The sequence below is a fragment of the Morchella importuna genome (assembly GCF_003444635.1).
Source record: "Morchella importuna strain M04M26 chromosome Unknown Morimp01GS011, whole genome shotgun sequence".
Lineage (NCBI taxonomy): Eukaryota > Fungi > Ascomycota > Pezizomycetes > Pezizales > Morchellaceae > Morchella > Morchella importuna.
Window position 1 is genome coordinate 150150 of NW_025763408.1, and position 27281 is coordinate 177430.

Consider the following 27281-nt stretch of genomic DNA (forward strand, 5'->3'; position numbering starts at 1 on the left):
ATTTTTCACCTGTTACTCCCTCCCAAAATCTTCGTTTATTCCACCGGCTTATTTCAAATATCATAGTTTCCATATACATTTTGAATAACTACAATCAGGTAGCTGTGCTGAATCATGTTTTTTTATTGTTTATTAGTTTATTCAAGCATAAGTTTTTTGTAATGATTTATAAACAGGATTCTCATCTAGAGTTCGAAAGACTTCAACGAAGTGCGTATAGATAGACAGATGTGCTGGAGACTTCATGAGACTTTCAAGTCTCAACAAGGTTGTGCCGATGATCAATAGGCTAAATAAAGGTAACGTTGTACTTTAGAAGACAAGTAGATGCTTTAAACAGGAAGTCTTAACCTACATGTATGAAGCTACCTATCTTAGACGAAAGGGTGACGTTTGGCATAGCCGCGCGACCGAGGTGAACATGTGTTTCTCGAGTGATTAATTATGATTAAGCTCGCGTGCCACGCCACGTCGCTACTACATATTTTTTGTATTTCTCATCAGCAACCTTCTTGAGACGTCATGCAATGTCTCATAAATATCTGCTCCGTTTCGTCCGGACGAGCTTTAAGATTCTGATTGGATAATCAAGTGGATGACTTCATGGATCAGTCGACGTCGGCTATCAGAAGGTTTGACTCTGGAAGACCTTCGCCATCGTCAACAGTTTCTTGGATGAAGGATTTTGAGGCGGTACTGGGTCTCATCATTCATAGGTTGGTTACTCAGGAGGCGAGGTGTCTTCGCCGACGGGTAGAGACGCCGCTTCGATTACAGTGCATTATCTACTTTAACGTTTCTCCCTCATCTAACTCCACCTGCCCCACTTCATTTTGTTTCTTACAGATTTAATACATGCTGTGTGATACAATTGAAAAATATCACTGGAGGGTTCTACGGACTACCTGCGACATCAACCCGCTCGATGCTTGATCGGCTATACTTGCATGCTGAGAAGCTTCTTGAGTGAGTGACGAGAAATTACTTATTCAATATTGGGGCTCTCCCACGTGTTTCTCTCTGTGCCTGGACATATTTTGCCAGGGGCATATCATCCGAAATATGATCCCCAGATGCTTGTCTGCTTATGGGACACGACATTCACGAGCCGTCCCCTCAGAACCATCGTGTACAAGACTCGTGTACTAGTATTCTCAGATCTCGCAGCTTCGTGATACACCTCCCTTTCCTCACTCCTAAAGGTCGTGGAAAGGTCAAGCACAAAGCATCACTCGTTCATCAACTGAACGCATCCAGTCCTTTTGGAAACTATGGGTTTCAGACTCGTCACCGGGCTCGGAATTCCTCTCTCCTATTAATAAAAAAGCAATATTTATCTTTAGCTAGCTATAGGCCCTCGCATCAAATCTGGATAGGACCCGGACTGAATCTTCAGGTGCCGTTGGTGACTGTCTCAGATGTATGCGCGCAACGCGCTGGGGATATCAAAATCAGGACAACGAATCAATTCATCTCCGGGTCGACGTACATAGGTCCGAAGAAGTGCTTGTTTTGCAGCTGGTTGTACAAGGACCCTGAACGATGATCTTTCGTGAGACCCTGTTTACTCACAAGTACCTGAGTTCCTGCGAGTATTGATCGATTTGTATGGGCTGATTCAGTGACGACACCTAGGAGGGTTTTTGTATGGAGAGAAATGGGCGTCTAATGCAGGGATGTCAATCTTCGTTCCAAAGGTAAGGAGCAAGTTAATGGAAGATGGATACCGGTATATTTCCCGGCTTTGACTCTCCGTGGTGACGAGTCTCGATCAATGCATGGCCTTAATAACTCATGGGAGTGGGGGATTACTATATCTCTTCATTTACGTCGGATGGGTGTTGTGTCGGGGTCGTTCTGGGGAGAACAAGCATTCTTGGTGTCTCTCTTCGGAGTCTTGACCATATTCGAGAGGGTGAGGTTACGATAACCTTTATCGATAAGAGGTGGGGTTAGGGTTATGGTGTGGTTGCAGTGTGATTTTAATTCTCAAATGGGCCGGGTAATGATAGTACAGTGGCCATACGATGTCACCAACGAACCTAGGCATCTTGAATTTTGGAAATTGGCTGTTTCACAATTTACGGAGCCGATATCTATCTAGCCTTATCGTCAGGGAAAGACCGGCAGCACTTCAGACTCATCCTCCGTCTTAAAGCAATTGCATTGCCTATTTGCTATTTACAGAAGTCCGGGTCCTATCTACGATAATGGGAAGTCTAGATCTATCAACCGCTGTTAAGAGCTATGGGGTCAATTCCAGCCAGTAGCAGCGCAGGGCGCGAACCCGACAATCGGAAGATGGGAGCGGCGAGTTTAGGTTGGAGAGAGTGCAGGAAGTTAAGTGCAAGATATGGTGTGAGAGAGGAGAGAGATCGCGTTGGAGGCTGGGAAGATCCCCTCCTCTTTTCGTTATCTTGCGATAGTCGTTTGTCCGGAAACAACCCCGTATATCCTTCCCATCGTGGGGCGTTGCTGTGGAATCAAGCAGGAAGAATTGATTGCACACCGGTGGTTGTTCAACATCCAGGAAGCATCTATGGGCTCCATGTCGATCATGGTGAAACCTGGCTACATATGAGTTTGCGAACAAAAGAGAAGACGATAAAAAAAAACTCTCTTTCGCTGTTTCTGTACCTTGTGTACCTCTATTCCTTCCCCCGAGATACCTAAAAGCTTGGTCGAGGAACGGAAATGATCATGCGGCATACGGCAGCGAGTCCCGTCTGCATCAGAAAAGCTTGACATTGATTCTCTTCCCATAGACATGGTTTCCCAAGGAATGTAAAGTTGAAGATGGGGTCAAGATGTTTTTTGCAAGGTTGTTCTCGTGAGCACAATTTCTCCTGAACTATAACCTACAATTTCACGCACGCACGCACGCACGCACGTGTTGTTGAATTCCAGTTCCAGAGAGTAAGATCTATCCGAACTGTAATAAACCAAGTTCATTAAGGCGCTTGGCTAAATTGCTGCAGATTTGTGGCGGAGTCGCATGTTCCTGCTGTATTGTACTTGAGGTATAATTGTTTATTGCTTGGAAAGGATACAGTATGCCGGCGACGACCCCGAGCTGAGTTCTATTTCTGACGGTGAATTGTCAAGAGGAGAAGGAGGATCATGAGGAAGTCCTGTCCTTGATTGCGCGTCCCCAACCTGGCTAGACCGCACTAGAAAGAAAGGGAAAAAAATGGTTTGTGGTGGAAATTTATTTTGGGGAGTGTGCTCGACCAAAGTTTGGTGGTGCTGTTTTGTGACTAGAACAATGATTTGCTACCCCGCCAAATGAAAGAAAGCGCCCCAAAACTTGGGTGCACGCACGCCCAGGTGCGGGTGATTCCTTTTTTGTGGTTAGGGCTGGGGCGCGCGCGCGGTGATGATCGGCCAACCAATGCTAACGGCGATCGAGCGAGGGAAGCGAGGGGAGGAGGAGGGATGAGTTGCGAATCTGGCACTTCACCCTCACCCCATCGTAGATTTCTCGGATTAATATTTCACCTTTCCTTTTGGCCCAACAGGGCTGAGCTCGAGCATGAGGGTTATTTATTAATATTTGAGAGGTTTAAGGGTTGGGGGGTTGGAGGTTGGGGGATTGAACTAAGGAAATACCTCTCTGATGTCTCGCGCGTATTATTTTCCCTCACTCAGTCAGTTTCTCCGAAGTGAATACTCCAACATAGCCCACCGACGGTAGAGTACGTTATCAAGGCCTTACTGACAGGGTGCGTGGAAGGAAGGCGGCAGACCATGGTGTGACAGATAAGCATGTTTATCGACTGACGGGGCCTCACTTCCTCCACCAAACCATGCTTGCTTAGAGTAACTTGCTGCCTCTAAGGCCTCTAACGTTTGTGGAGCTCGTGATCCACATAGGAAACAGATCGGCAGCCACGGAGAGTTTACTTTGGGAGCTAAGGGTCTTGGGGGTATAGCTTTACCAGTAACCTAAGCTTAGCTTCCAACCCCAGGTTTTCTCCGCATTTTTCGCCTGGGCACTCCGAGGAACGGTTTTTTGTTTTGTCTGGGCAGCGTTTAGATGAGGTAGAATAGGTAGTCCTAGAGTAGAGGGCATCAAGGACTGTTTTGCCCAGAAAAATGGCTGTATGCAAGCAAGCAAACTGACAGATAATGGAAACGAAGTTCACTGAAGTTCTCGCTTGCGCTTGCACAGGCAGGCGATCGCTAATCGCTGGATTGTGTGGGTTGGTGTGGGTGTTCGCTCTGTCTACCATGCACACCACACCCCGGACTCTCCCCGCATTTGGCAAGGAAGCTCCCTCGCCAGGGTTGCACGGACTCACCGCACTTCCAATCGGTGGTGGGCAGTGCAGAGCCAATGATAGACTGTATCATTTCCATCTTGTCCATCGAATCAGTGGCGATCGCTTGTGACGCCCGCATACGTCACTGCGTTGGGAAGGGCTGCTTGATGGTCAACGCTCAAGCGGTATCAAGCCTTTTACTTTTCTTTTTAGGAAGTTGCCGTTCGGTGAGTGAGGGCGAGTGAGAGAGGGCGTATGCTAAATGTAAGTTATGTGTAGGTAAGGAAACAGCTAACAGCATCATGAGACACGACGGCGACAACAACGACCGACGAGCAGGCCCGCCGCCCCACCAACTTTGTGCGGTGTGGGTCATGATTGTGGCTTTCCCCCCCCCCCCTTTTTTGACGTTTTCCTTTGTCCACGAGGAGTAATCAAGGCCCAACACCTGGGCTTACTTACATTGGTAGAGAACGAGAAAGATATAAAAGCTCCTACCCACCCCCTCTTATCACGGCCCATTCCATACAGTCCAGTCCAGTACACAGTCCGATAAAATATAAACCAACAAGCTCCTCAATTTTTATATCCATATATATTCGCAGCTTAAGACTACCACCGCAACCTTAATACCACCACTACCACTACCACTCACTGCTACCAACAACTACTACTACTACCTTCAAACACTTACCATGACTTCCGCCGAAACCCGTACCCAGCCATTCTCCATGAGTCCCGTGAGCCCTATCAGCCCCGTCGACATTGAGCCACGACAGTACCGCCGCGGGTCCATGGTCGATGATGCCATGGCCGAGCCGTTCATGCGCGTAGGCCGCCGCGGCAGCGATGGCAGCGATGGCAGCCTCTCACCGATCGAGAAGCGGGATCGCAGGATGTATGTTTCCCCAATCCCTCCTCTTCTCTCCATGAGAGTTTTTATGAGAGATGTAGAGAGACAGTTGGCTAATTAATATTTTTGCAACAGGAGCAAGGAGTGGGATGCCTCAAAAACACCGCCATCGAGGTTCCAGAAGATGGAGGGTTCGGTATGTGTTTCCCCCCCTAAGCCTTCAAACTCCCTTTTTACTATAGTGCTGGTGACTGACTGTCTGTACTGGTGATAGACTTTTCGCAACTTCCTTCATTCGCTTGACGGCCCATCGCTCTGGCCCGAGATCAGTACGAGGAATCATATTTGTCCTCAACCAGGCAAGAGTCATGAAATGGGTGATCAACGGGACTCTTCTACGGATAGAGAAGAGGAGAGAAGAGTATTTGAAATACTACTAGTTAAATTCATATACTAGAGTAAAATGGAAATACAGCCTTCTCTGGCTCCTTCCGTCGATCGTCACCATGTTGTAATCTCTCGTATATACGTATATCATGATACACTGTAACCTCGTAAGGCATAATCTTGTATATGTGGTATGAGATAAATGAGTGCATTCTCTCAACTACTATCTCAACTTCTTGTTGTGTTGTATTTTTTTGGTGTAACCTGGTGTCTTTTCTACCTCCTCTTTTCTCTTTTTCTAACTTACTTCATTTTCAGCTTACTACCGGATATATTTCTTATCTACCTCTTTGCCGTGGTCAATTGCCTGAGCATGGGATGTATCCTGACGAATACAATTGTAACGCGTACTCTTACTATATCCGCACCAGTAAATCACTACATCATCTAGAGATATCCATCCAATACTTTGCTGGTTCTTTGGTGTCTCCATATTCTTATTTGTCTCTGTATTTTTCATTGTAGCTAAAATACTTAAACTACTTATCAGTTGTTCAATGGGATCAGGGGTAGGTTAGTATATGAACAATCCTCGGAAGTGTTAGAATTACCCGTTGATAAATCATTGAGTAGATGTTTATTGTTGCCTTTTTAATAGTTACTTTTGAATAATTTGGCGCCGTGTGAGTTAGTTTCTTATGTAAGTTTTAGCGAGAAGCTCTGCTCAAATGCGCGCACTCGTTTCCGCCAACTAGCCTATGCCCAACATACCGCGCCTATTTACTCGATAAAACTCGATTTATTATTGATGTATTGATGGCCTTATACTTGTATTTTCAGTCTTTGTGGACGGCACGCGAGCTGTCTACCACGGAGGAAGAATTCGAATGACGTGAACTGGCTACTCCATAGCGATGTTAACGACCAGAATATAGCCAACAATGACACGGCAGAATGATCATGATGAGCGTTATTCCGTGATAGATTTAGACACGTGTCAAGGACAAACTATTGCTGAAGGACTTCCGACATAGAGCGTGATGGAATATACATTCGCTAGTGTGTACTTCATAAGAATGCTAATACTAGGTGAGAGCTCACAGGCTATACGAGTCAGAAGCTGATTGAAAGTACATCTGCTCGCTAAGTGTAGTGTATATAAACACTCTCGCTTACTAACTCTAACTTAATTAACTCAAGCACCAAGATCACTCTAGGGCACCACGAGGAACCAAAACTCGGAGTGAGGGAGAGATCTCATAACAGCCAAAAGATTCAAGCCTGACTCTATAATTAAGCTACTAGTTACCCACTAACCAACCGCCACCAACACGCCACTGAAAACACATAACCACCAACTCAACCAACCGCAAGTCAACTCTATATCTACGACATACATACTCATCAGTTCTTTCACTCACCTTTGCTCACCCACTACCCGTCATTCGTGAATCAAACACCAACCCTGGCCTCACGACCACCAACCGGCCAACTCCTCACATTCAACTCGCGGCTCCCATGTACTGCCCTCAACCTCTCAGTCTTACTTCCTTAGGGCCTCGTGCTCTCACTCTCCTACCCACCCAACCTCTCCAACCGCTCTCACTAGAACATAACAAGCAGCATCACGAACACACTAGTTCCTATCTAAATCCTGGACTTATCTGACTACCAATAGCTTCGCCGTGCTCTACACACTCGTGTGTGCTTTGCTCCCTCTCTGCACAAGTCGCCGCGGGACTCAGCTGTGTGAATGCACAGACAGACATCTGTACAGACACACCTCAGCGACCCATGTCACCCTGTATAATCCCCTCCAACCCACCCAAGGGTCACCACATATCATGCGAAAGTGCCCAACACCTACGAATTCTAGACAGTCCACACCTCTTTTCAACGTCACGAGACTTGTGCTTTGCTCTCCTTCACTCGCCCTATATATAACTGAACCTGTATACTCCTATAGACCGTCCTAATGGCCAGGCACCGCCCACTAACCGAGCCATTCTCAACGATCACCATGCCTACCAGCCCTTCCGGCAACCATCTCATCTCCAATAATCCCCTGTCCTCTAAACCCTCGCTTCCTCCCTCCAACCTGTGTGTTTATCCTTCTATCGATGCATCAGTAAGCCCTACGAGGCCAACATCAGCGCCTTATATAGCATTAGCTTGCTGCACCCATCGATAGAGTGACTCTGTGCGCCCTCACCATGACCGCCATACCCTGAACGCTAACATAATCTGCTCCTTGCGCCACCATAGGCTACGACTGAGCCAGACATCGCTCAGCTGGTCCTCTCTCCAGAAGAACGGAACGCAGACGATAACTGAAACAGTCACTTTACTATAAGAAGCCGCGGTGCATAGACCGGAGCCAGCCCTACGTCCTTCAAGTACCATCCCACCTAACGAATCGCCGCAACAACTGTGTGTATTTCTCTGCAGCTTTTTCTAGTAAACTCTCCCTACTTCTGCCGTGGCGTTTCCTTCATATGGACCTGCGATCAGGATCCTTACCTCGGTGCTTACTCTGTCAGAGAGTGAAGGTGAGGTGGGGGGCGTGAACATTGCATCATGGATTGATCACTCGAAATATTTTGGTTGAGGGCCGACACTTGTGACTCAATATACTTCATCGAGACACATGAGGTGCTTGCTGTGAGGTTATATCGTTGGTCTCCATGCTTCTTAACGCGTCACTCGTCGCGCCGCTCTTCGCGGAATATACTGCCGCGTCGTGCCATGGCGTGGTGCCTCTTACTATCTGTCCTCTGCGCGGCCCGTGGTCGAGCGTACGGACACGCAGTTGCCGGCACTTTGGTCGTAGTTGGCGGTCCGCGGGAGCGACATATGGTTGACTGCCGGCCGCAGATTCGCGGGATTACCTTATAAGCCCTAGAGGGTCACCGTCCTGAACTGAACGGAGGAGTTATTACGGACGCAGGGCCGACGACCAGATGCGCCGCAAGAGGCGCCTATAAAATAAAAAATATTGGGATATTTACACACTGGCCGGATATTTAAGTCATTTAAGCCTAGTCGACCCTCTCTTGGCGCATAAAAAGAGCCTGCCAAAAAATTTGCTACCTCAGCTGCCAGTTCGCGTGACACTGAAATTCACAAGGCAATGATAATCCTGCAAACTTATACAACGCTATAAACGCTGGTAATGTTTCCAACTACTAAACACACCGTCAACCACACCATTAACAACTCGGAAAAAAAAACAAACATACACTAATCCCCCCACGGCTTTTTCTTATTCGCTAGAAGGTCTAATAGCTCCATAATGCTTCTCTTCCTTTAATCTTCTCGCTTTCAGCGCCAACTTTATCCATGATCTCTCTAACTGCTTATCCGGCTTCCCCATCATCTACACGCGCACGCTCTCAGCTCTAATCTTCTTTGCGACCCCTGCCTCGCATTTCCTGAGCGCATTATTCGCCGCTCGCCCGCCTTTGCCGCGCATCCACCGTCGCAACCGCGACTCCTTCTGGTGGTGGCAATGGCATCGTAATCTGCGTCGGCGTCTTGCGTCCACGATCGGCGTCACATTCAGGTCTGCTGCTGCAGGCCTTCACGACTTCTTACATTCTACCCGCCCACACCTATGTCGGTCCCGATATATATAAAAAACCCTTTTCAGGGAAGGGTAGACCCATCCTTTTCATAAACCCCCACAACTACACTTTCCCCTTCGCAACCACATGCGCAATATCACGCAAACGAGACCTTGGCCCCCTCACGGTCAATAACAACCTGGATGTCTCATATAGCGCCTGGTCCACACGGCTTGTACGCAGCTTCGACAGCTTGTCCTGAGCTTCTCGAGCACGCGGCGAGGTCGCTCTCGAGGTCGGTGAAGTGGGTATGAAGTCGAAAGCACCGGCAGGGGGGGGACCTCGTTGTAGGGATTAGTGGGATGTGGGGCAGTGGTGGTAGTTACTTTTTGCGGGGCTTGACGCGCTTTTGTGGTGGGCGGTAGTGTTGTGAGCGTGAGGTGGGAGTGGTGAGATGAGCCGCTGCGGGAAGGAGGGAGGAGGGAACTGGTAGGTGGTGCACTTGTGTCGTGGTGCTGATAGATGCGGGTCAAGGTGGGTGTGGATAGTAGAGAGGGGGTGGGGGTATCTCGTGCTATGGAGGTAGGTCGCTGAGGTTGTGTGAGGCGGAGGATGACGGTTCGGAGGGGGGGACACTTGTGTGTGGTGCGTGTGTGGCGTCTCTGCTCGGGGTAGTAGAGAGAAGTGCTAAGTTCACCAATTGGGGGGTGGGGCGGTGGTGTCAGGTTTCTGTTTTTTCTTTTTGTAGTCGATGCTGTGTGTCTAGAGAATGGGGGGGGAGATGGAGAGAGCAACTCGCATAATCTCGGGTGTCGGTTAATGAGCGGCTGAGCACCCTCGGGTTGGACCTCCTCCTAAAGCCTGCCGCATACCCGGTCTCGTGCTAGTTCTTTCTACTGAATCATTGACGTACTGAACAGTTGATAATTACAAATAAGAGCTTAATTGATGTCACACAAAACGTCTAGGTTCACTATCAGACGTAACCAGCACGCAAGCATGGTTAATAGGTTTACTCAGCACAGCAAAACCAAAATGACGGCAGCGCTCTCACAATATTCGTCGCCGCGCTCCCCGTACCCGATCGCGATCTGAGTCCCTCACCTCCCTTCCCGCTTCCCTACCTCCTCTCCCGACAGGTACCTTACAAAACCAGCAACAACTCTCAACCCACCGTAACCCCCCCGACTCCGATCCGACCCGCCTCCCTCCGCCCACTGTCACACTCTTATTCGCTGCGAGACTCCCTTGACGCCGTCCTCCCTCAAACCTCGACGCCACACAAACCATTCTCTCCTACCCCCCTTCTCCTCTCCTCCTCACCGGCACCGGCCTCTCCCCACAATCACCCCTACGCCCCCTCCTACACACAATATCGAGCTACCCCTACCCTTACCATCCACCGGCCCGCCACTATCAGCCACGCCTACGAAGCATACGCAACATCGCAACCCTGCACCCCCCTACTCCCTCACCATCGAGTCCCTCTCGCACCCTGAGCTTTGCTGCTCACGCAAGGGTTACCTCCCATAACCTTCCTCCCCTCCACTAGATCGGGCCATCCCGCTCGTCCACCGGCGCGCCACCGAAGACCCTTTTCGCGTCTATCTCCTGGGCATGAGCCGAGCCGGGAAATCACTGAGATATGCTACTTACGGCCCGATAAGGCTCGACTGCACGACAGTGCTGTTACGAGCGAGAGTCCTCAAATTTTAGAGAGGCACGCCCTGCGGGAAGTGAGCGGTCTGCCCCGGACTCCTCGCCAGCGCCCCCCCAAACCGCCCCACCACCTCCCGCAGCACCGCCGTCCGCGCCACCATCCCCATCGCCGCCTCAAACCCCTTCAACCGCCGCCCCCACGTCCGCCAGCCACGCCCGCAGCACGCCCCAGAAAGAACTCGGCAATGGCGTCTTCGGGCGCCTGTGAGAGCACCTCCACGAACGCGCCCACCCGTACCTCCACCTCGTCCACGCGGACATCGGCGAGGCCAGGGCGCACCTCGACGCCGCCGTCCGCGCCGGGTGCGAAGCGCCAGGTCGCGCCGCCGGCGTGAGGATGTGGTCGTGAAGCGCCGTGAGCACGGCGGAGGGGAGGGTTGACGTCTTGATGTGGGTGTGCAGTAGCGAGAGGGCGCGGGTGTGCCATGTGCTGCGGGAGGTGGGTGAGACTGAAGATGGTGAGTGCCCAGAGGGCTGGCAGGAGTGGTGTTAGCAGGCGGTGGGGGACAGAGGGGGACGGGTGCGCGGCGAGGAGGGTGCTGAGGCGGGTGAGGGTCTGGCCCCCGAGAGGGGGGGTCCGGGATTCAAGTGCCATTGTGATCAGGCTGCGTCGTCAGGTACTATACCGTTCAGTATCGACTCACCAGTTACTAGGTCTCAAAGATCTCTGATCTGGATAGGATCCCTCGAATGAGAGGCTGGATAATTCGCTGAGGACTTTGCAGTGTGCTGCAGATTTTGATGAATCTGATACGAAGAGCAGCACTCGAGCTCAGGACGCCACTGGGGAAACGAATGGCAGAACCGTTGATCTTTGACTCGAACTGTCTCTCTCCGGTTCCAACACGTAAGCCTACACGCAACTGAAACCACATAGACTCCACTCTCGTAACTTTCCGTCGATCCGGTTCGACCCATCGCTCCGTGAACGGACGGACAATATAAATCGAGTGTTCTCAGACTGGAATCTCCGCCCCTCTCACACAGATCTCACGCGCGTTTTTCAGTCTCTTAGAGCCACACCTTCCTTACCTACGATCCAGGAGCCTATTCTGCGTGACCACTATCAATTATGACCTCTCGCTTTCACACACGCACGTCACCTAAATTGCAGCCTATGTGATGTCCTATACCAGTTGAAGTTCTAATGAACAAATCTGAGAGCTCTAAATTAAAGCTGACATAGATACCAACATCCTTCATCACGAATATGTGCAAGTACTGAGTTGCGAGCATGCGCTTAAGTGAGGGCGCCACGGAGGGGCACGCGTGCCCCGCCCCGAACTAAAATAGAGTAGTGCGCTGAGAACGCCTCGCTCTCCTGGTCCAACGTGCGCATCCCTGAAGCGACGGGCTTCCGATACCTACGAAATAGCATCCCAGGCAGCCTCCAGTAGCATGCGTGTGCACGTCACCTCGGGCTCCGAAGCCTCGATTTGATGTCTACGGTATGTACTGGTCATACTGATGGCGGACTTGTGTAGAGAACCAGTCTCGGGGTCCATCCTCTGGGTGATCGATCTGGTTTTCGATCCGGTGTTCCTCCACTATTGTCCGACTGAAGTGGGCTTGCAGTTGGCACGAATTGATCAAAGGCCTAAAGGACTGCGCAAAGAAAAAAATCACATTCTCCTCGTATATCGCCAAGGACACCAGCTGTTGGATGGGTCGAGATTTCATTGCGCAGATGTCCAAATCTATGTGCAATGTCTGGAAGACACCGGGCGAGTTTTAGTTACGGACTCCAAGGCCGCGGAAGCGAGTTGGAGGTTGTGAGCGTGAACAGAAGCTACCTAATGGAAGAGAGTTCAGATTTCTGGTAGATCGTATTAGCTTTATTTAGGTACGAGGTGTCCACGTGAGAGAGCCGCTCATCTCGCACAAAACTGTTAGTAAACGAGAGTGCTCTCTCTAGTGCCTTGGACCTCATTATCAGCTCCAGTAATAGTCCTGACTCGGTTGAGCTCGAAGAGCGCATACGAGCTCCGAATATAGGGCTCGGTATGAAAGTGAGATCTATCAGTCGCGCGAGTTGACTGAACCCATATAGCGAGGTTCAAACTATCTGCGAAACTCTCTCTCACGATACGTAGCCCACACACGGCGAGAGCGCACGTAGAGTCGCTATGAATCGCATCTGAGTATATGCGCGAGAATTCCTCCTCAATGCCCTACATGTAAGCGACGCGACGCGAACACCAACCAACACTGCCGAGTGAACGTACCCACAATGTGCCGCACTACACACCGATACACCTCATCAACCGATTAACGCTAATCACACTCGCACCGTGTGTTCATAGGCACCCTGCCACTCCACCCAAACCATACGACACCACACCACCCCACGATGCGCGCCGCCGCTACAACTCTCTCTCTTACTGTCCTGCGATGCTCTCCACTCTCGTCAAGCTCCTTTCTCTCATCTCTTCGCTTATAATTAACGGGTAGATCTCTACAAACAGGCACTCTCCTATATATCAGACTGTTCTCACTCCTCTCACTATCACGCGTTGCCGCTCACGGTGCCGCTATCCGCTCCTGGAAAGAGCGCGTTCGCACATCTATGTAGGAGCCAACCTCACTCGACTGAGCGCACAGAGAGAAACGGGCTCTGTGTCTCATCAACGTATGCTTCTCTCCACCCGTACTACTCTTTCTCTCCTGGTGCACTCCTCCTGCATCACTGGCTCTCTCCGCGGCGTAGAGCATCAACTGTTGATGCTCTCGCGCAGGACCCATCCATCACAACGACCCCATAACATAATAGTTAGACGCAGGAATCTGTCTAACCAAAAGAACGAAACTTGCGTTCCACATCAAAGCGACAGCCTGCGGCTCACATCTCCGTCTTTTCTGGTCCGAGAATTGATCTCACAATGTGACTTGTTCACGGCGCGGACTGCGCTCCCAAGGGGATGAAGAGAATGCCATGTAGTATACCAAGTAGCTCAGACGCTGCACATAGATAGGAGAGGAGCTGGATAGACCCACACTCTGCGTGACACGAGCTGCTCGGAGGTAAGGCACGGGTAATACTGCGCGCTAGACATAAGACACAGAGGCGACAGGTCGCCGGAGGAGCCGCTCGCCTGGCGATGAGTGGTTGTGCTCCCGGTTGGGTGTCTTAGTGCCTAGCCAAAGATTTCAAGGTGCACTGGTGTTATAGTGCGTTTTCGAGTAGCTCGAGTCCAATTGTGTATAGTAGCGGGACGTTGAATAGGTAAAGTGAGGGTAGTTTGCGCTAGTGCGTATCGTGTGGTGTAAGAGGACGTGGTTATGGGCGTGGTTGGTGATGTTAAAGTTACTTTGTGGCCGAAGGGTTTGGCGCCGGGTCCCCGGGTAACACTGATGCGGGTCCGGGGAATGGGGGAAAGAACGTTTATAAAGGAAGGATGGCGGAAAGAATAATTGCACGACTTTCGTTTGAAGAGCGGGAGGTCTAGAGCGCATTGCGGCGGCTTTATATGAGGGTGCTGGATATGTAAGATTTGTCGCATGGTGTTTTGTTGATTAACGGCGTAGTTATGGGTCTGATGATCCAGGCAAGTATACTGGTGAGAGGGCGAAAAAAAGGGTTGTGAAGGTGGTAGAAATGTTGTATAAGGAGTACACTCACGGTCGGGAGGATTATGGATCGTGGTGGGAGATCCGTGGGAAAAGTTTAAAAATAAATTGGAGGGCTATTCCTTTGGATGGGCGATGCTTGCCGTCTGAGTTATCTCGGCCTTGTTTAGTATGTGGTAGTAAGAATGCGATATAAAATTGTACTTCTACTGGTATATGGCTCTAGTATTGGTGCTTGCCTTGAGTTTATAACGTCTCCGGCTATATAAGTTTTGAGAGAACTTAAACTAATATATTATTCTAGCCTCGCTAATTGTTGAAATGTGCTCTAAAGAGTCAGTAAGAGTTTAATATGTGGTCAAGTATCGAATGCGAAAGAACTAGAGCCGGGAGTATCTTGCACGTCGAACTCGATCCTTGAGGGTTCCAACCAGGTTCCTCACCTAAGTCATTACCCGGAGCCTACGCGTGGATTATCGGTTTCTTCCATTTCCCTTGCCGCGCACTAGCTCATTGACCTTCCCCCACAGAGAGATCCAGAAGAAAGATATATATAAGAATATAGAATTTTTTTCTTTGGTCTCTCGACTTCGGCACACTCTCCCGGCCGCACCCCCATTAGATTGAAAATCTTAGAAAGCTTTATGCCTCTATGCACCCCATCACGCACAGCCAGCCGCGCTCAGACCCCGCCACAACACAAAGTCCCGCCTCCGCTGCCTACACGCCATCTCGCGCACCTCCAAACCAACCGGCACTTCCACGACGCGGCCTATCGTCACACCCCTAGAGGACTGACGGCGATCTTCGGGGAAGACACAGTAGCGCACCCCCTTCTACACCACTTTAATACCCGGGCACAACACCCCCACGGAGCAAGCCTTCCCTAGATTACCCTGCGTGTCCTCACGTACACGCAGCGGACATACCATTATCTGCACACCACCTCTCCTAGCCCTGTACAAAAAGGCGTGCTTATCAAAAGACAGCTGCGTCTAGGAAAGGTGAGCAACCAGCCAACATCCGCAACCCATATCGAGGCCACGCCCACGAACTGCTAGCGAGCTCGCGCTACGAGGCTTTCGACTTCGAGGTTCGAGCCACACCGTTCACCGTTACTCGAAGAATAGCGTGACACCGTTATCGTTTTCTCCGCTGGGGTGCTCGAGGAAAGGCTCGGAAGGCACGGGACCTTTTATACGAAGCGCTTGCGTAACAAGCCGTGTGGACCCGCGCTATATGAGACATCCAGGTTGTTATGGACCGTGAGGGGCGCCAAGGTTTCTCGTCTGAGCTTCTGGATATTGCGCTACTTGTGGTTCGACCAAGGGAATCCGAATAGGCATAGTTGTGGGGTTTAAATGGTGAGATATGAGTCGGTGGATCGAAAGTTCTACCCCTCCTACATGAAAGTGGCAAACGAGTTTTTTTTATAAATACATATATATAACACGAGATTCTGACATAGGGGTGTGTGCGGGGCGGTAAGATTTATTGTGTAAAGAAGTTCTGAAGGCGCTGACAGCACGCAGACTTGCATAGCGAAATATCGTATATATGACCGATCATGGACTCAAACGACACGTGCCGACGCAGCATTACGTTGCATGCCATTGCCACCAATCCTAATGTGAGTGAGAAGACCGCGGGGTTTGCGGAAACCGGTGGATTCGACCGGGCACACTTGGCAAAGGCGGGTTCGCGAGCGAAGGGGACGCGCATGAAATGCGCTCACGCCGGACATGCGCAGGCAGGAATCAATCGCGCAGTTCTACGCATAATGAGAGATATAATGAGCTTTTCTGATAACGAGCGTGCGTGTAGATTGATGTTGAGGAAGGCGGCACTCACGCCAGTTAGAGTATACCATCATAGATAAAGTTGGCGCTGAAGACATGAGAATGTGCGCAAGAGTAATGTATCATGAGGTAGCACGTGCACAAGATGAAGTGCGACTGGGGAGACATTAAATTAGAGCGTACTAGCTCTAAAATAACTCTGAAATAAAGACAGTTAATTAAGTGAAGAGAATAGGTTAAGAGATATTGCTGGCTGCGTGCTTGTCGTCATTAGTTCTCGATTTACGGTGAGATTTATGTACATTGTCTCACATAGAAAGTAGTGTATCGGTATGGCGTAGTGATTTATAGTAAGGTTAGTGGAAAGAACACCTGATGACCGAGGATGTCCTATATGCTGTTGATTATGTTGCGGAGGGGTACATATATCATTGACCTTGGTGAAATTTTACTGTGTGAGACGCTCATCTGATTTATTAGAGATGTTGAAATCGCGTGCAGTGTTTAACTTGCGAAATTATAATTGTATCGTGATAGTGATTAAATCGCAAAGTCTGTCATCTTCCAAGCTCAGATCTGCGTTAATTCGTTATAATAACTCTGGCGGCTACAATTGCCCACTACTACGTTACAAGACGGTATTATTCCACTTCGACACGAACTGCACAGTGAGCCAGCTGCTCTAGCTCACCAAGAGTGAAGAAAGCACTGCAGTGAGGCAGTCATCCTAGCCGTGAAGCCTCCGGCCCCTACTGCACCGTGTGCTGGATGCACCTGTACACGGCCAGAGTGAAAGAAACCTTAGGCCTTCCTGGGAGAAGAGACCCGAATTTTCACCATATCTGGAGCTTCTCTATGAGCCGAGTGTGCTTGACCGATGCTCAGTATCATTATGCCACACGTCAAGCACCTTCATGGACTAGTTCTTGTGTTCTCGTCCACTCGTAGAGGTACTGTTCGAAGGTGAGTGATTGGGCTCGCACAAAAGATGTCCACACGAGAGTGAACGCGTCCACAGAGAGATAGTAATTGACATACTCGGAAAGATGATAGTGACATTCTCCTAGTGTATCGGCACACACTGTACAGCGCCCCCCCGTAGCATCCATCACGACTACAGTTCTTCTTGCATTCTGCAGCGAACCAGCGTTATTCTATCCGTTTAGCCTGCAGTGCGCCGGCAGCTCGTCATTCATGGTAGAGACCCATGCCATGTGTGACACGGTGGCGTATCACTACGGCAGTGCGGTTGTCGTTATTAGCCACAGACGCATATATTTCGCTCTTTCTTTGTGTTATCTTAGGGGCAGGATACTTCCACCAAGGTCACGAATGACACCTCTGCTACCATGTGCTTTGCGCCCAAGGAGCTTTACTAATATGGATTCTAAGTGGTGAGCCGATAAGATCTGTCACAATATTCCTGTGCGAAGATGAAAATAGAGGGAGCTTGGCGGTGGCGAAAGTATGATTTTGGAACAAGGCACAGGAAATTATAACATTGACTAGGTGGGCAGAGCTTCCTCAGCAGATCACGCGCTTACTACAAATTGGCTGGCATCTTTAACTCAAAATACACAACATAATCGAAATAAGCAAGCTATTAGACATTTGCTGAGTAATCAAGGCGCGTGCGATGACTCTTATGACAAGGATGAATGGCCGACGAATAACAAGTGGCCTCCCCCAATACGAATATCTCAAGTCTTAGTTCTATAGCTGTATTCTCTGTTGAACTCCTAATTAGTTTAAATAAGGATCTCCTGGTGTTGCGGGATACGAATACTTTATAAAGCACACAGATGGGAATAGCCTCTCTGTGAGAAGTGGCACGGATGCGGTGCCCCTTGCCTGCTGGACCTATGTGAGACTCTCGCACTACACCTCATCAATCTCGCTTCACTCTACATACATCCAACACTAATCCTGCTGCTCATAGCAGTGCTCTACTCGACACTCGAGACCTTCCATATCTTTCAATGCATATGCTCGGCGTCTCACCCTTCGGGTGTGGATTCATGTGTTAAATTTTCTGTTCTACTTCTGTCCTACGTACCCCTGGCCTCACGCAGTGGACGGGCCGAAGAGATAGCACTGGATAAAACCGAGGGACGAATTGACTGGTACCAAATCACGTGACTTAGCTCACACCAAGTCCAGAAAATCTCGCGAAACGTCTCGCAACTATTATCCAGTCTCCAGTTTCGTGATGTCTCTGCTCTATCTTTAAGTAGAACGCTATTTGATGGTGTGTGCATGCAACTCGTGTTTGAGATGTGAAGATAACGAACGATAGTTCTATTTATAGCCCCTCCTAAGTAACACAGGTATACTCTTCACCACTTACGGAGTAAAGTGGGGATATGGAGTACGAATTAGGGCGTCAAAGAGTGTGGAACGCGGCAACCGGCACCACTTCCATTCCCCGCTGGCTGGCTCGGAATCCATGTTGGGCCTAAGGTTGACTCCATAGTGACGGTGTATGCCAAATGATAATCAACAACGTGGAGTGAGGAGTTAAGTTAAGTATAGATTAGGTGGAGTGATGTGTAGTGAAGTTGGTGATGCAATATCACTCCACGGTTCTCCTCGCTCGCTGGCTGCCATTAACATAACCTAAGATGCCTCTTTGCAACCATTGGCGTGCTCGGAATCCCCAAAGCTAGTTACATAAGAGTCATAGTGTGTGGAAGTAAGGGGTTCGATCCTTGGGGGTGAGATGAGGATGTGCGGTCACTCATTGGTGTGGCACCTCAAACTATGGTAGAGCGAAGTATGAGCCACATGTATTCGTATGTTTAATAGAGTATTGAGTAGTTATAAGTACCGAGATGTATTCAAGTCTCGACGGTCCGGCCTCCCTGATCTCCATTTATAGTCACAGATTCTAGCCATGTGTTCCTCGCTAGTTGTCCTTACACGGTGTCTTAATCTATCACGAATAACGGCTCTAGATCTCTGCCGTGTCTGTTGGGCTAATCTGGCTTGATCTCAGTCCATAGGATTGTAATTCGAGATGGGCAGAGTGTTTATTTAGCCATCTACATATAGGTATTGAAAAAGCCGTGTGGGCAAGTTGGCGATCGCGATTGGAGTCTTCTATATTTTAGATATCAAGGCATTAATATTGTACTTCTAATGCAATATATAATTTATCACATCAATTTATTTAGTAGCTACATGTACTGTTTAGTTTCACAAACGATTGGCCACGACGGTTGGATATCCATATCTATATTGATAATTGTTCTATCCGGTTTATTTTTGTCTTTCCATCCCAGAGATGCAGCGCAAAGAGTAGAGAGAAATTCCGTAGTAGTAATAGTAAAAAAAAATGAAACGATAAAACAACTGTACACCAGAGAGAAAAAAATACAACCAGCAAGAAAGTAGTAGTAGTTAAGAGCCCCTTGTTTTCATCATGATACCTTACAAGTTAAGTTACACACAAAAAAGATAAGTAAAATTACGCGCGAGGAGGAGCCGGAAGGCTCATTCCAAGTCTAGGTAGAACGTTGATCAAAAGCTCCCTCTTCTTTCTGTCCGAGTAGGTTCCGTTGACCATGACCATCCTGTGGATATCTCCCGCGATGCCGTGAGGGCCCACATTAGGGGGCGTGTACTTGCCCTCGATGAGTCTGCCGAGAGCTGATTCGCGGCTGGCGTCATAGTTCTTCCAGTTCTCGTAGGTCCATTGGGAGGTTGGCTTTGTGCTATGAGTAGTATCAGCCCAAAGGGTGGCGCCGATGCCCTGGTTGGAAATTACTGAAGGCGGAACGTGAGGGGCGAGATATTCAGCAGTGGGAACAGTAGGGGTGTAAGGCAGCTCAACCTGCTCTGGGGGCGGCGCAGGAGGGAAAGGGTCCCTGCGGGAGGTACGAGATGAAGCATTGCGGTCATCGTCTCTGCCTCTACCACCACGTCCACCACGTCCACGTCCACCACCACGGCCGCCACCTGGACCGCCACGTCCGCGTCCGCGCCCGCCGAAGCCACCACCGAATCCACCACCGAAGCCACCTCGGCCTTCACCGTCGAAACCGCCGCGGCCACCGCCGAAACCTCCACGACCACCACGGCCTCCGAATCCACCGCCACGGCCTTCTCCGTCAAAGCCGCCGCGACCGCGGAAGCCACCGCCGAAGCCGCCACGGTCTTCACCACCACGGTCTCCACCACCGTAACCACCGCGGCCGCCACCACGGTCACTAAAGCCTCCGCGGCCACCGCCGTATCCGCCGCGGTCACCGTAGCTAGGACGTTCGCTGCGCTCGCCATAACTGGGGCGTTCGCCATAGCTGGGACGCTCACTGCGGTCACCGTAGCTAGGACGATCACCGTAGCTAGGACGATCACCTCCACGGCCGCCACCATATCCACCACGGTCACCGTAACTAGGGCGGTCGCCGTAGCTTGGGCGGTCGCCACGGTCGCCACCATAGCCACCACGGCCTCCCCCATACCCACCGCGGTCACCATTGTATCCGCCACGGCGCTCAAAGCCACCACGGCCACCACGGTCACCGCCATATCCCCCACGACCACCACGGAAGCCTCCGCGACCTCCGAACCCGCCACGACTGCCACCCTCCTCGTTGTTGAAGCGACTGCCACGTTCTTCGACCTCCTCCTCTTCGATGGCTTCGATGGCTTCAATGTCTTGTTCCTTGGCCTGGGCGAGGCCCTCATTGTTGTTGTTGGGTGGGAGAATATCGTCTATATCGACAGAGCGTGGGTTTGTGCGTCCCGCGAGAGCTGCAATGGGGACATTGGGTTAGTTATGTGTATATATCAAGTTCCCACAATTAAACAGAGGGGAATCGATAAGATAAGATAAGATATACCTTCATCGTTCCAGTAAGGAGAGGAAGGAGCGGGTTTATCGTCCTCAGCGAGTCTGGCCGGCGCAATGGAGAATTGGCGGCGGCGAACAGAACTAACTAGAGACTTTCCGTGGCCGAGAATGAGATTCCTGGAAAACATTTTAATTGGTTTTTTATTTTCCTTTTATGAGAATCTGTGAGTGGGGAGAAGAGAGAGATTGGGAGCGTTTCTCAATTCCAATCGAATGGTTTTGTAGGGAGGGTTGCAGGTTGATGTGGGGGGGCGGTTGATGGCCTAACAGAGTTTTTTTTTCCCTGCTGCGCTTTATTTTTCACCCCACTACTGCCAAGCCCTTCCTTATCCACACGTGACAACCGAAAAACCTCATCTCATATCCTGCATCATAAAAATAAATTTAAAGAATTGAGCTTTTTCACGAACCGATCGAATCAACCATGAACTTCGCCCGCCACCTTCTCCGCCGTGCTGTTATTGCTCCTCTTCCCTCTCGAGGGATCCCAATAATTCTTCCATCTCTCTGCGCCGCTCCAGTTAGAGCTCTTGCGGCCCCAGTTCCAGGAGTCATTATACCACGACTTCAGCAATCTGTACGCCATGAGTCCTCGACAGCAATTGGGGCAATCGGAAATACGGGGACAGCCGCAGAAGGCGAAGAAGTAAAGGAGACTAAGCCGCCCAGTTATGAACTTACGGTCACCTGCAGACCATGTACACACAGGTCTTCACACACAATCACTAAGCAGGGGTACCACCACGGTTCAGTAATGATTACATGCCCCGGGTGCCAGAACCGTCATGTTATCTCCGATCACTTGAAGGTACATCGATATTCACATCTTTTCTCTTCTTTCATCTGCTAATGTTTGCTACCGGTATAGATATTCGGCGAAACCGCCCGCTCGTTCGAGGATATCCTCTCTCAATCTGGCTCGGGCGAGACCGTCAAGAAAGTCGCCCTTTCCCCGGAAGAACAGATGGCTGCCGTGGAAAAGGTACTGAAGGAGAAGGGCATCTGGAGCAAGGATGGAGGCGATGTAGAACTGTTGCCGGATGAGCCAAAGGAGACGGAAGAAGACTGGCGGAAGGGACTAGTAGGGGAAAATGAAAAGAAAGAATAGCTGTAAAGGAACAGATGTAGATGAAAGGAACGTGGGATGGCGTTATATGTTTTTTTGTGTTTTAGTAGATAAAAAGTATAGTTCCTGTATATAGCCGGAAGGCGGCATCTGTACCCTTATTGACATTGGATAGAGAAAGCATTTAAAAACTCCATTCTAATTCTTATATCTTCCAGTTATCCCTAATTAGCCAATTTTATACTTAAGGAAAATCGTGGGGTTGGCTGTGATTATTGCCCAGTTGAACAGTCTGTAGTGACGGGAAAGAGTCTGAGTGGTCGAGTTTGAATTGTCAAAGAATTTGGAGGTTTGTTGACCATCTATAATTGAGGTGTTATAGACTGCATGCCACGGTGTTCCTATGTAGGACAAAAAGTTAGTGGTCATTTGAAAGCCATGATGCGTTGTAACTACATCGAGTGATAACACGTGATTCCGAAATACATCTATAATCCACCACTCTCCCACCTCGGAATTAAGACCGCATCTCACCTTCTCCAACCTATAAACCTACTTGTGAAGTAGCGGATACTACGCTGAACCGCTAGAAAAGCATCCTTAAGAAGCCTTGTAGTCGGTTTGCGTTGTTAACCTGCATTTACCGTACCCAGGAGCCCCCCAGTCTCAAGCATCAACCAGAAGGCAACCAAGGTCGGAAAGCAGAGCATGAAGACTCTTCTAGGCAGGATACTCGACTGTTCCCCCACATTCATCGATCTCCAAGTAAAAAGCACTTCCTGGAACCCTTCTTTCTCGTGCGAATCCCTCCATCTCCCTAATCCCCAAGCTTCCATCCACTCTGTCCCAGAGATATTGCTACTTCTTTTCATCCAGATTTCTACAGCGGCACCCCAATTTCAACCAAGACTAAAAATAAGGCTCGTCATGTTTTATCTCGATACCTTCCCCTAACCCCTCCTCGCGGCAAACATCGATAGCACACAAATCCCCTCTCCTCACGAGTCTCACAGCCGAGAAAACACAGTCCGACTTTCTTACAAATGTATGTTTACGTTACAGTATTTGGATGGTTTCTTCATACGCCTATACATATTATCACAAGCCCCTCTCCTTTCTTCCCCGCCCCCAAACATCGGCCGTCCCCCCCCCCCCCCCCGATCTTTCTGTAGTAGATCGCTTTTCTACAAGCCCTAACTCCCGAAGGTCCCCGAGGGGACCCTAGGCAGAAAGAATAAGTGCTGCGTCTTTGCTCCAACCTACTCCCAGACATGGCGCCAGACGCCACACGACCACTCCACCCCTTGCATATAAAGATTGCTACCGGTTGCTAACCAGCTAGTTACAGAATCGGAGCGTCAACAACATGCACTACATATATCAGCACTATCACTAAATTAAGAACGCCAGTTGAAGCACCGCTGTGTCCAGCGCTTACTAGCAATATTAACTGCAGCTATAAACCAAAAGTACTAAGCTTCAAGCGCCAGCGGGGCCCATACTATAGGGCTAGAGAGGCCACAAACTCACGAGCCAAAATTGTGGATTCGTACACTCTGCACCGACTACTCCAACCCGGGCTACTATCTAATGCACATACTAACAGTGATCGCTACTTTAACATTCCGCCGACCGAGAAGCGCCCGGATATCTAGAGACGTAACCTCTAGCTGTGGGAAAAGATCAATTTTTTCACTGCAAAGCCAAGCACAAGACGCAATTGTCCCAAATTGGACTTTCTCTGCTTGGCTTTATAGCCAGTGCCTCAGGTCCAGAAGAACTGTCAAAAAGAGGCTGTTTAGACCTTGACAGATAAAAATAGATACCAACCGCTCTATCAGGTTTCCGATTGCCCAAGTAATCACGCGAGTAAACACGGTCAAAATGGAACGGAAATACCAGCAGTGTTGCACCGGATAGCGGATAGCAAACGTCAAAGGATTATCATCCCCATAAAGTAGCCCTCATAGAGTGGGGCGGGGAGACATGGATCTCAAGATTCAACGCATCAAATTTATATCAAAGTGGGGGAACCAAAAACTTAGATTACGAAATGTTACGTTGCTGGGTTTGTGTTCCTCTCTTTAGGGATATATTCTTTTCTTCTGTCCTGTGGCTATTCCTCCATTCAGAAACAGGTCCATAATCACGCCTTAAGGTAAGAGGAACTTCTCACCACAAGAGTTAGCAGATGGAGAAAAACATTATTTCACTTATAAGGTAGCGTTATCTCTTTCTTACGAGACTTCATTTTTTGCGGAATGAAAGTGGGGCTTATAATCTTTGTGCAAACATCATAATATAATACACAAAATAGGCCGTTGTGAGCCTAACCAAACAGCACGACACACAAAACAGACAACAATATAGCGGCTTAACCCCCTTGATATTTCAGACCTCACGGTCAGAGTATATATCTCATCGAAGGACTAGATTACAATCCGATTTTATTTGGGTAAATTTAGTTTTTCGAGGACCTGTTGCGCCCGTACTTAGGTCGAGTGATTACACATGATCCATCCATTCAAAAACCAAATAAACCATTAACCCAACAGTTGCAATTACTGCACCCGAGATCTCAGAGGCATGAATCTCTAGAGCATAATTAACACAAGATGTGCGAGGAAAGCGTCTATCCGCCCAAGGATTCCCCCAAACAGCCATAACCGCAAAAAAAAAAAAAAAAAAAAAAAAAAGTACGAGGACACTTACAGCAGCCGATTCTACACAGGCAGCAAAAGAACCCCAAGACTCCCAAACCAGAGCCACAAAACCACCCCATCCCATAGGAAGACCCCACCTAGTCCCATCCCCTCACCCCTCACAGATAAACCGCATCTACCTTACCCCCATATTTCGAAACCACACTCTAAAGGGGAAAAAAAAAACACCCCCAAACCCCCAAAACAACAAAGCATCAAAAAACCGTAAATATCTAGCCACGAAGCTAGTAACCTGACAAACACCCGGCCCACTCACCCAAAAGGCCGTATCAATAACCTAGCTTCACAGAATATGCCGGCTCAAGAAGAAGGAGTTTATATACCCCATTACAGGATCGAACCCGCCCCGCCCCCCCCCCCCCCCCCCCTTTGCATATCTATCTGTCGCTGGGGATATCCATGTTGGAGAAATTAAAGAGTTTGCTTTCTTTGCTTTCTTTCTTTGGCAGCTCACTCGAATGAGCGCGGGAGATATCTCTCTCTGCCATAGCAACGATATGCCCGCGGTTACAGAGTAGGGCGGGCGGGCGGGCAGCACCGTGGCTGTCTGTTCTAGAGGTGAAGTTAATTATAAAGGAACGAGCCAAGTAATGTGTTCACGAAGAAAACATATGCTAGGCCGTAAGAATGTAAATAGTAGTAGTAAATAGGTATCGAATCTCTAATCTCACCCCCCCCTTTTTTTTTTGAATCACAAATACTCATAGTAACACAGCTACAATATTCTATTCTGCTTCCTGCGTTGCATGTAAAAGAATGACCAGACCAGACCATATAAGCAAGAAACGACTGTCAATGATCGCTCAAGGCTGTTTTGAATTGACGCACTATATATTTACAACAAAACGAATAAGAAAAAACAACAAGTAAAAAGAAAAAGAAAAAAAGAGAAACTCCGGGTATAACACTCTCTCTACGCCTCCGTCATCTTCTCATCCTTACTCTCGCCCCCCTCCCCCTCCCCCTCCCCCTTCTCCTCCCCCTCCCCCACATTCTCCTTCTCCCTCCCCCTCCTCGCCTCCTCCTCCTCCTTCCCATCCGCCGCCGCATCCAACTGCATCTTATCCTCCAGACTCTCCCCCTCCCCCCCCCCTCCCTCTCCACACCCACATCCCTCATCTCCTCCACCCTGCCCATCTCCTCGACCCCAGGCGGGTCCTCAAACACCGTCCCCTCCGGCTGCGGCCCCACATCCTCAGGCCCCAACGGCGGCGGCGCCCCCGCCGCATCAGCAACGATCCCCAACTCCTGCTCAGCCCGCATCAGCTCCCCCTGCGACACCGCCGCCGCCTCATCCGACAGCGGCGTCGGCGTCAGCCACGGAATCGGCGACAGCAGCGCGCCGCCCAGCGACTCGTCGCTGCCCAGCATGAACGCCGCGCCGTTGGGCGCCCCGGGCGCGCCCCCCGCGCCGGCGGAGGCGTCTTCGAGTGGGAAGACGGTGGCGGGCGAGGAGACGGAGAGGACGCGGGTTAGTGCGCGGAGGTACTTTGTGAGGGAGCGGTAGTGCGCGGTGGGGTTGCGGAGCAGCTCGGCGAGGCGCTGGATGGTGTAGGGCGGGGCGGTGGGGAAGCTGGTGGTGAGGATGGTGGTCAGTTGCGTGAGGGTTGCGAGGTCGTCGGGGGAGATGGGGTCGGTGTTGGTGTTGGTGGGGAGGGTGGTGGTGGTGGGGGGCGGAGGCGCCATGGAGGTGGGGGAGGTGGCGGCTGCGGTGGCTGGCGCATTGGGGGTGGTGGTGATGTCGTTGCTGGGGGGGTCGGTGGGGGCCGGGGCGGAGGTTGAGGAGGAGGGGTCGGAGGCGTCGGGCGCGGTGGACTGCGTAGAGGGGTTGGAGGCGGGGATGGTGCTCGGCGCGGCGGGGTTAGGCGCTGGCGGGGGCGTCGGGAAGGAGTTGTGGGCGATCTGGGAGCGCTGTTAGTGGGCGTTACTCTGGGGAGTGTGGGGAGGGACGAACGTGTTCCAGACGGGTCAGAAGGCGCTTCAGAAGCTCTGGCCACTCGGGGCTGAGGACGGTGTTAGCTACACGGTACCGTATTGGAGCAGGGTGCCCGCGGGGGGGGTTACGGGGTACTGACATGTCCACTGAACCATCCTTGATGATCTCGTCGAGAATCGCCTCGTCTGCAGGACAGAGAATACCCCCATTCGCTCGTCAGCCCCAATTGCTTGCAGTGTACGTTATGTCAATCTGGAGATCGAGATCTTTGGCTTACCGGATCGCATTGTGCGTGTATTGGGGGAGTGGTTGGGGGTGTGATAGGTGGTTGTGGTTGTGGTTGTGGTGCTGGTGCTGGTGCTGGTGCTGGTGCTGGTGCTGGTGCTGGTGCTGGTAGGAGGTAATGATTCTGGGGGTTGCAAGTATCTATCACGTCCACGGTCCACCAGATCGTATCGAGACATGGAAGGGGAACTCTTCACGTGCCAGCTTGTTTACGGGGTGGCTGTGCAGGCCCTCGTCCACTCTACCGCTCCACGTGTGGCTTCACT

At 50.2% G+C, this 27281-nt stretch overlaps 6 protein-coding genes across 6 annotated transcripts; 2 read left to right on the forward strand and 4 right to left on the reverse strand.

Annotated features, from left to right (window-relative positions):
- Positions 1 to 1339: 1339 nt before the first annotated feature.
- On the reverse strand, positions 1340 to 1905 carry LAJ45_04475 (uncharacterized protein; the record flags this gene model as incomplete). The annotated part of the gene is made up of 4 exons (XM_046114055.1): positions 1340 to 1409; positions 1490 to 1665; positions 1728 to 1783; positions 1830 to 1905. 4 exons carry the CDS (start codon positions 1903 to 1905, stop codon positions 1340 to 1342), a joined length of 378 nt encoding a protein of 125 aa, XP_045972577.1.
- A 3052-nt stretch (positions 1906 to 4957) lies between these two features.
- Positions 4958 to 5555, forward strand: LAJ45_04476 (uncharacterized protein; the record flags this gene model as incomplete). Its single annotated transcript, XM_046114056.1, has 3 exons — positions 4958 to 5160; positions 5251 to 5311; positions 5475 to 5555. The coding sequence occupies 3 exons, from the start codon at positions 4958 to 4960 to the stop codon at positions 5553 to 5555; spliced, it is 345 nt and encodes a 114-aa protein (XP_045972578.1).
- Positions 5556 to 10908: 5353 nt separating this feature from the next.
- Positions 10909 to 11379, reverse strand: LAJ45_04477 (uncharacterized protein; the record flags this gene model as incomplete). Its single annotated transcript, XM_046114057.1, has 1 exon — positions 10909 to 11379. One exon carries the CDS (start codon positions 11377 to 11379, stop codon positions 10909 to 10911), a length of 471 nt encoding a protein of 156 aa, XP_045972579.1.
- An 8237-nt stretch (positions 11380 to 19616) lies between these two features.
- On the reverse strand, positions 19617 to 21133 carry LAJ45_04478 (uncharacterized protein; the record flags this gene model as incomplete). The annotated part of the gene is made up of 2 exons (XM_046114058.1): positions 19617 to 20905; positions 20995 to 21133. 2 exons carry the CDS (start codon positions 21131 to 21133, stop codon positions 19617 to 19619), a joined length of 1428 nt encoding a protein of 475 aa, XP_045972580.1.
- A 296-nt stretch (positions 21134 to 21429) lies between these two features.
- LAJ45_04479 (uncharacterized protein) lies at positions 21430 to 22113 on the forward strand (the record flags this gene model as incomplete). The annotated part of the gene is made up of 2 exons (XM_046114059.1): positions 21430 to 21813; positions 21874 to 22113. 2 exons carry the CDS (start codon positions 21430 to 21432, stop codon positions 22111 to 22113), a joined length of 624 nt encoding a protein of 207 aa, XP_045972581.1.
- Positions 22114 to 25707: 3594 nt separating this feature from the next.
- Positions 25708 to 27194, reverse strand: LAJ45_04480 (uncharacterized protein; the record flags this gene model as incomplete). The annotated part of the gene is made up of 5 exons (XM_046114060.1): positions 25708 to 25848; positions 25905 to 26696; positions 26749 to 26797; positions 26870 to 26915; positions 27008 to 27194. 5 exons carry the CDS (start codon positions 27192 to 27194, stop codon positions 25708 to 25710), a joined length of 1215 nt encoding a protein of 404 aa, XP_045972582.1.
- Between the last annotated feature and the right edge of the window lie 87 nt (positions 27195 to 27281).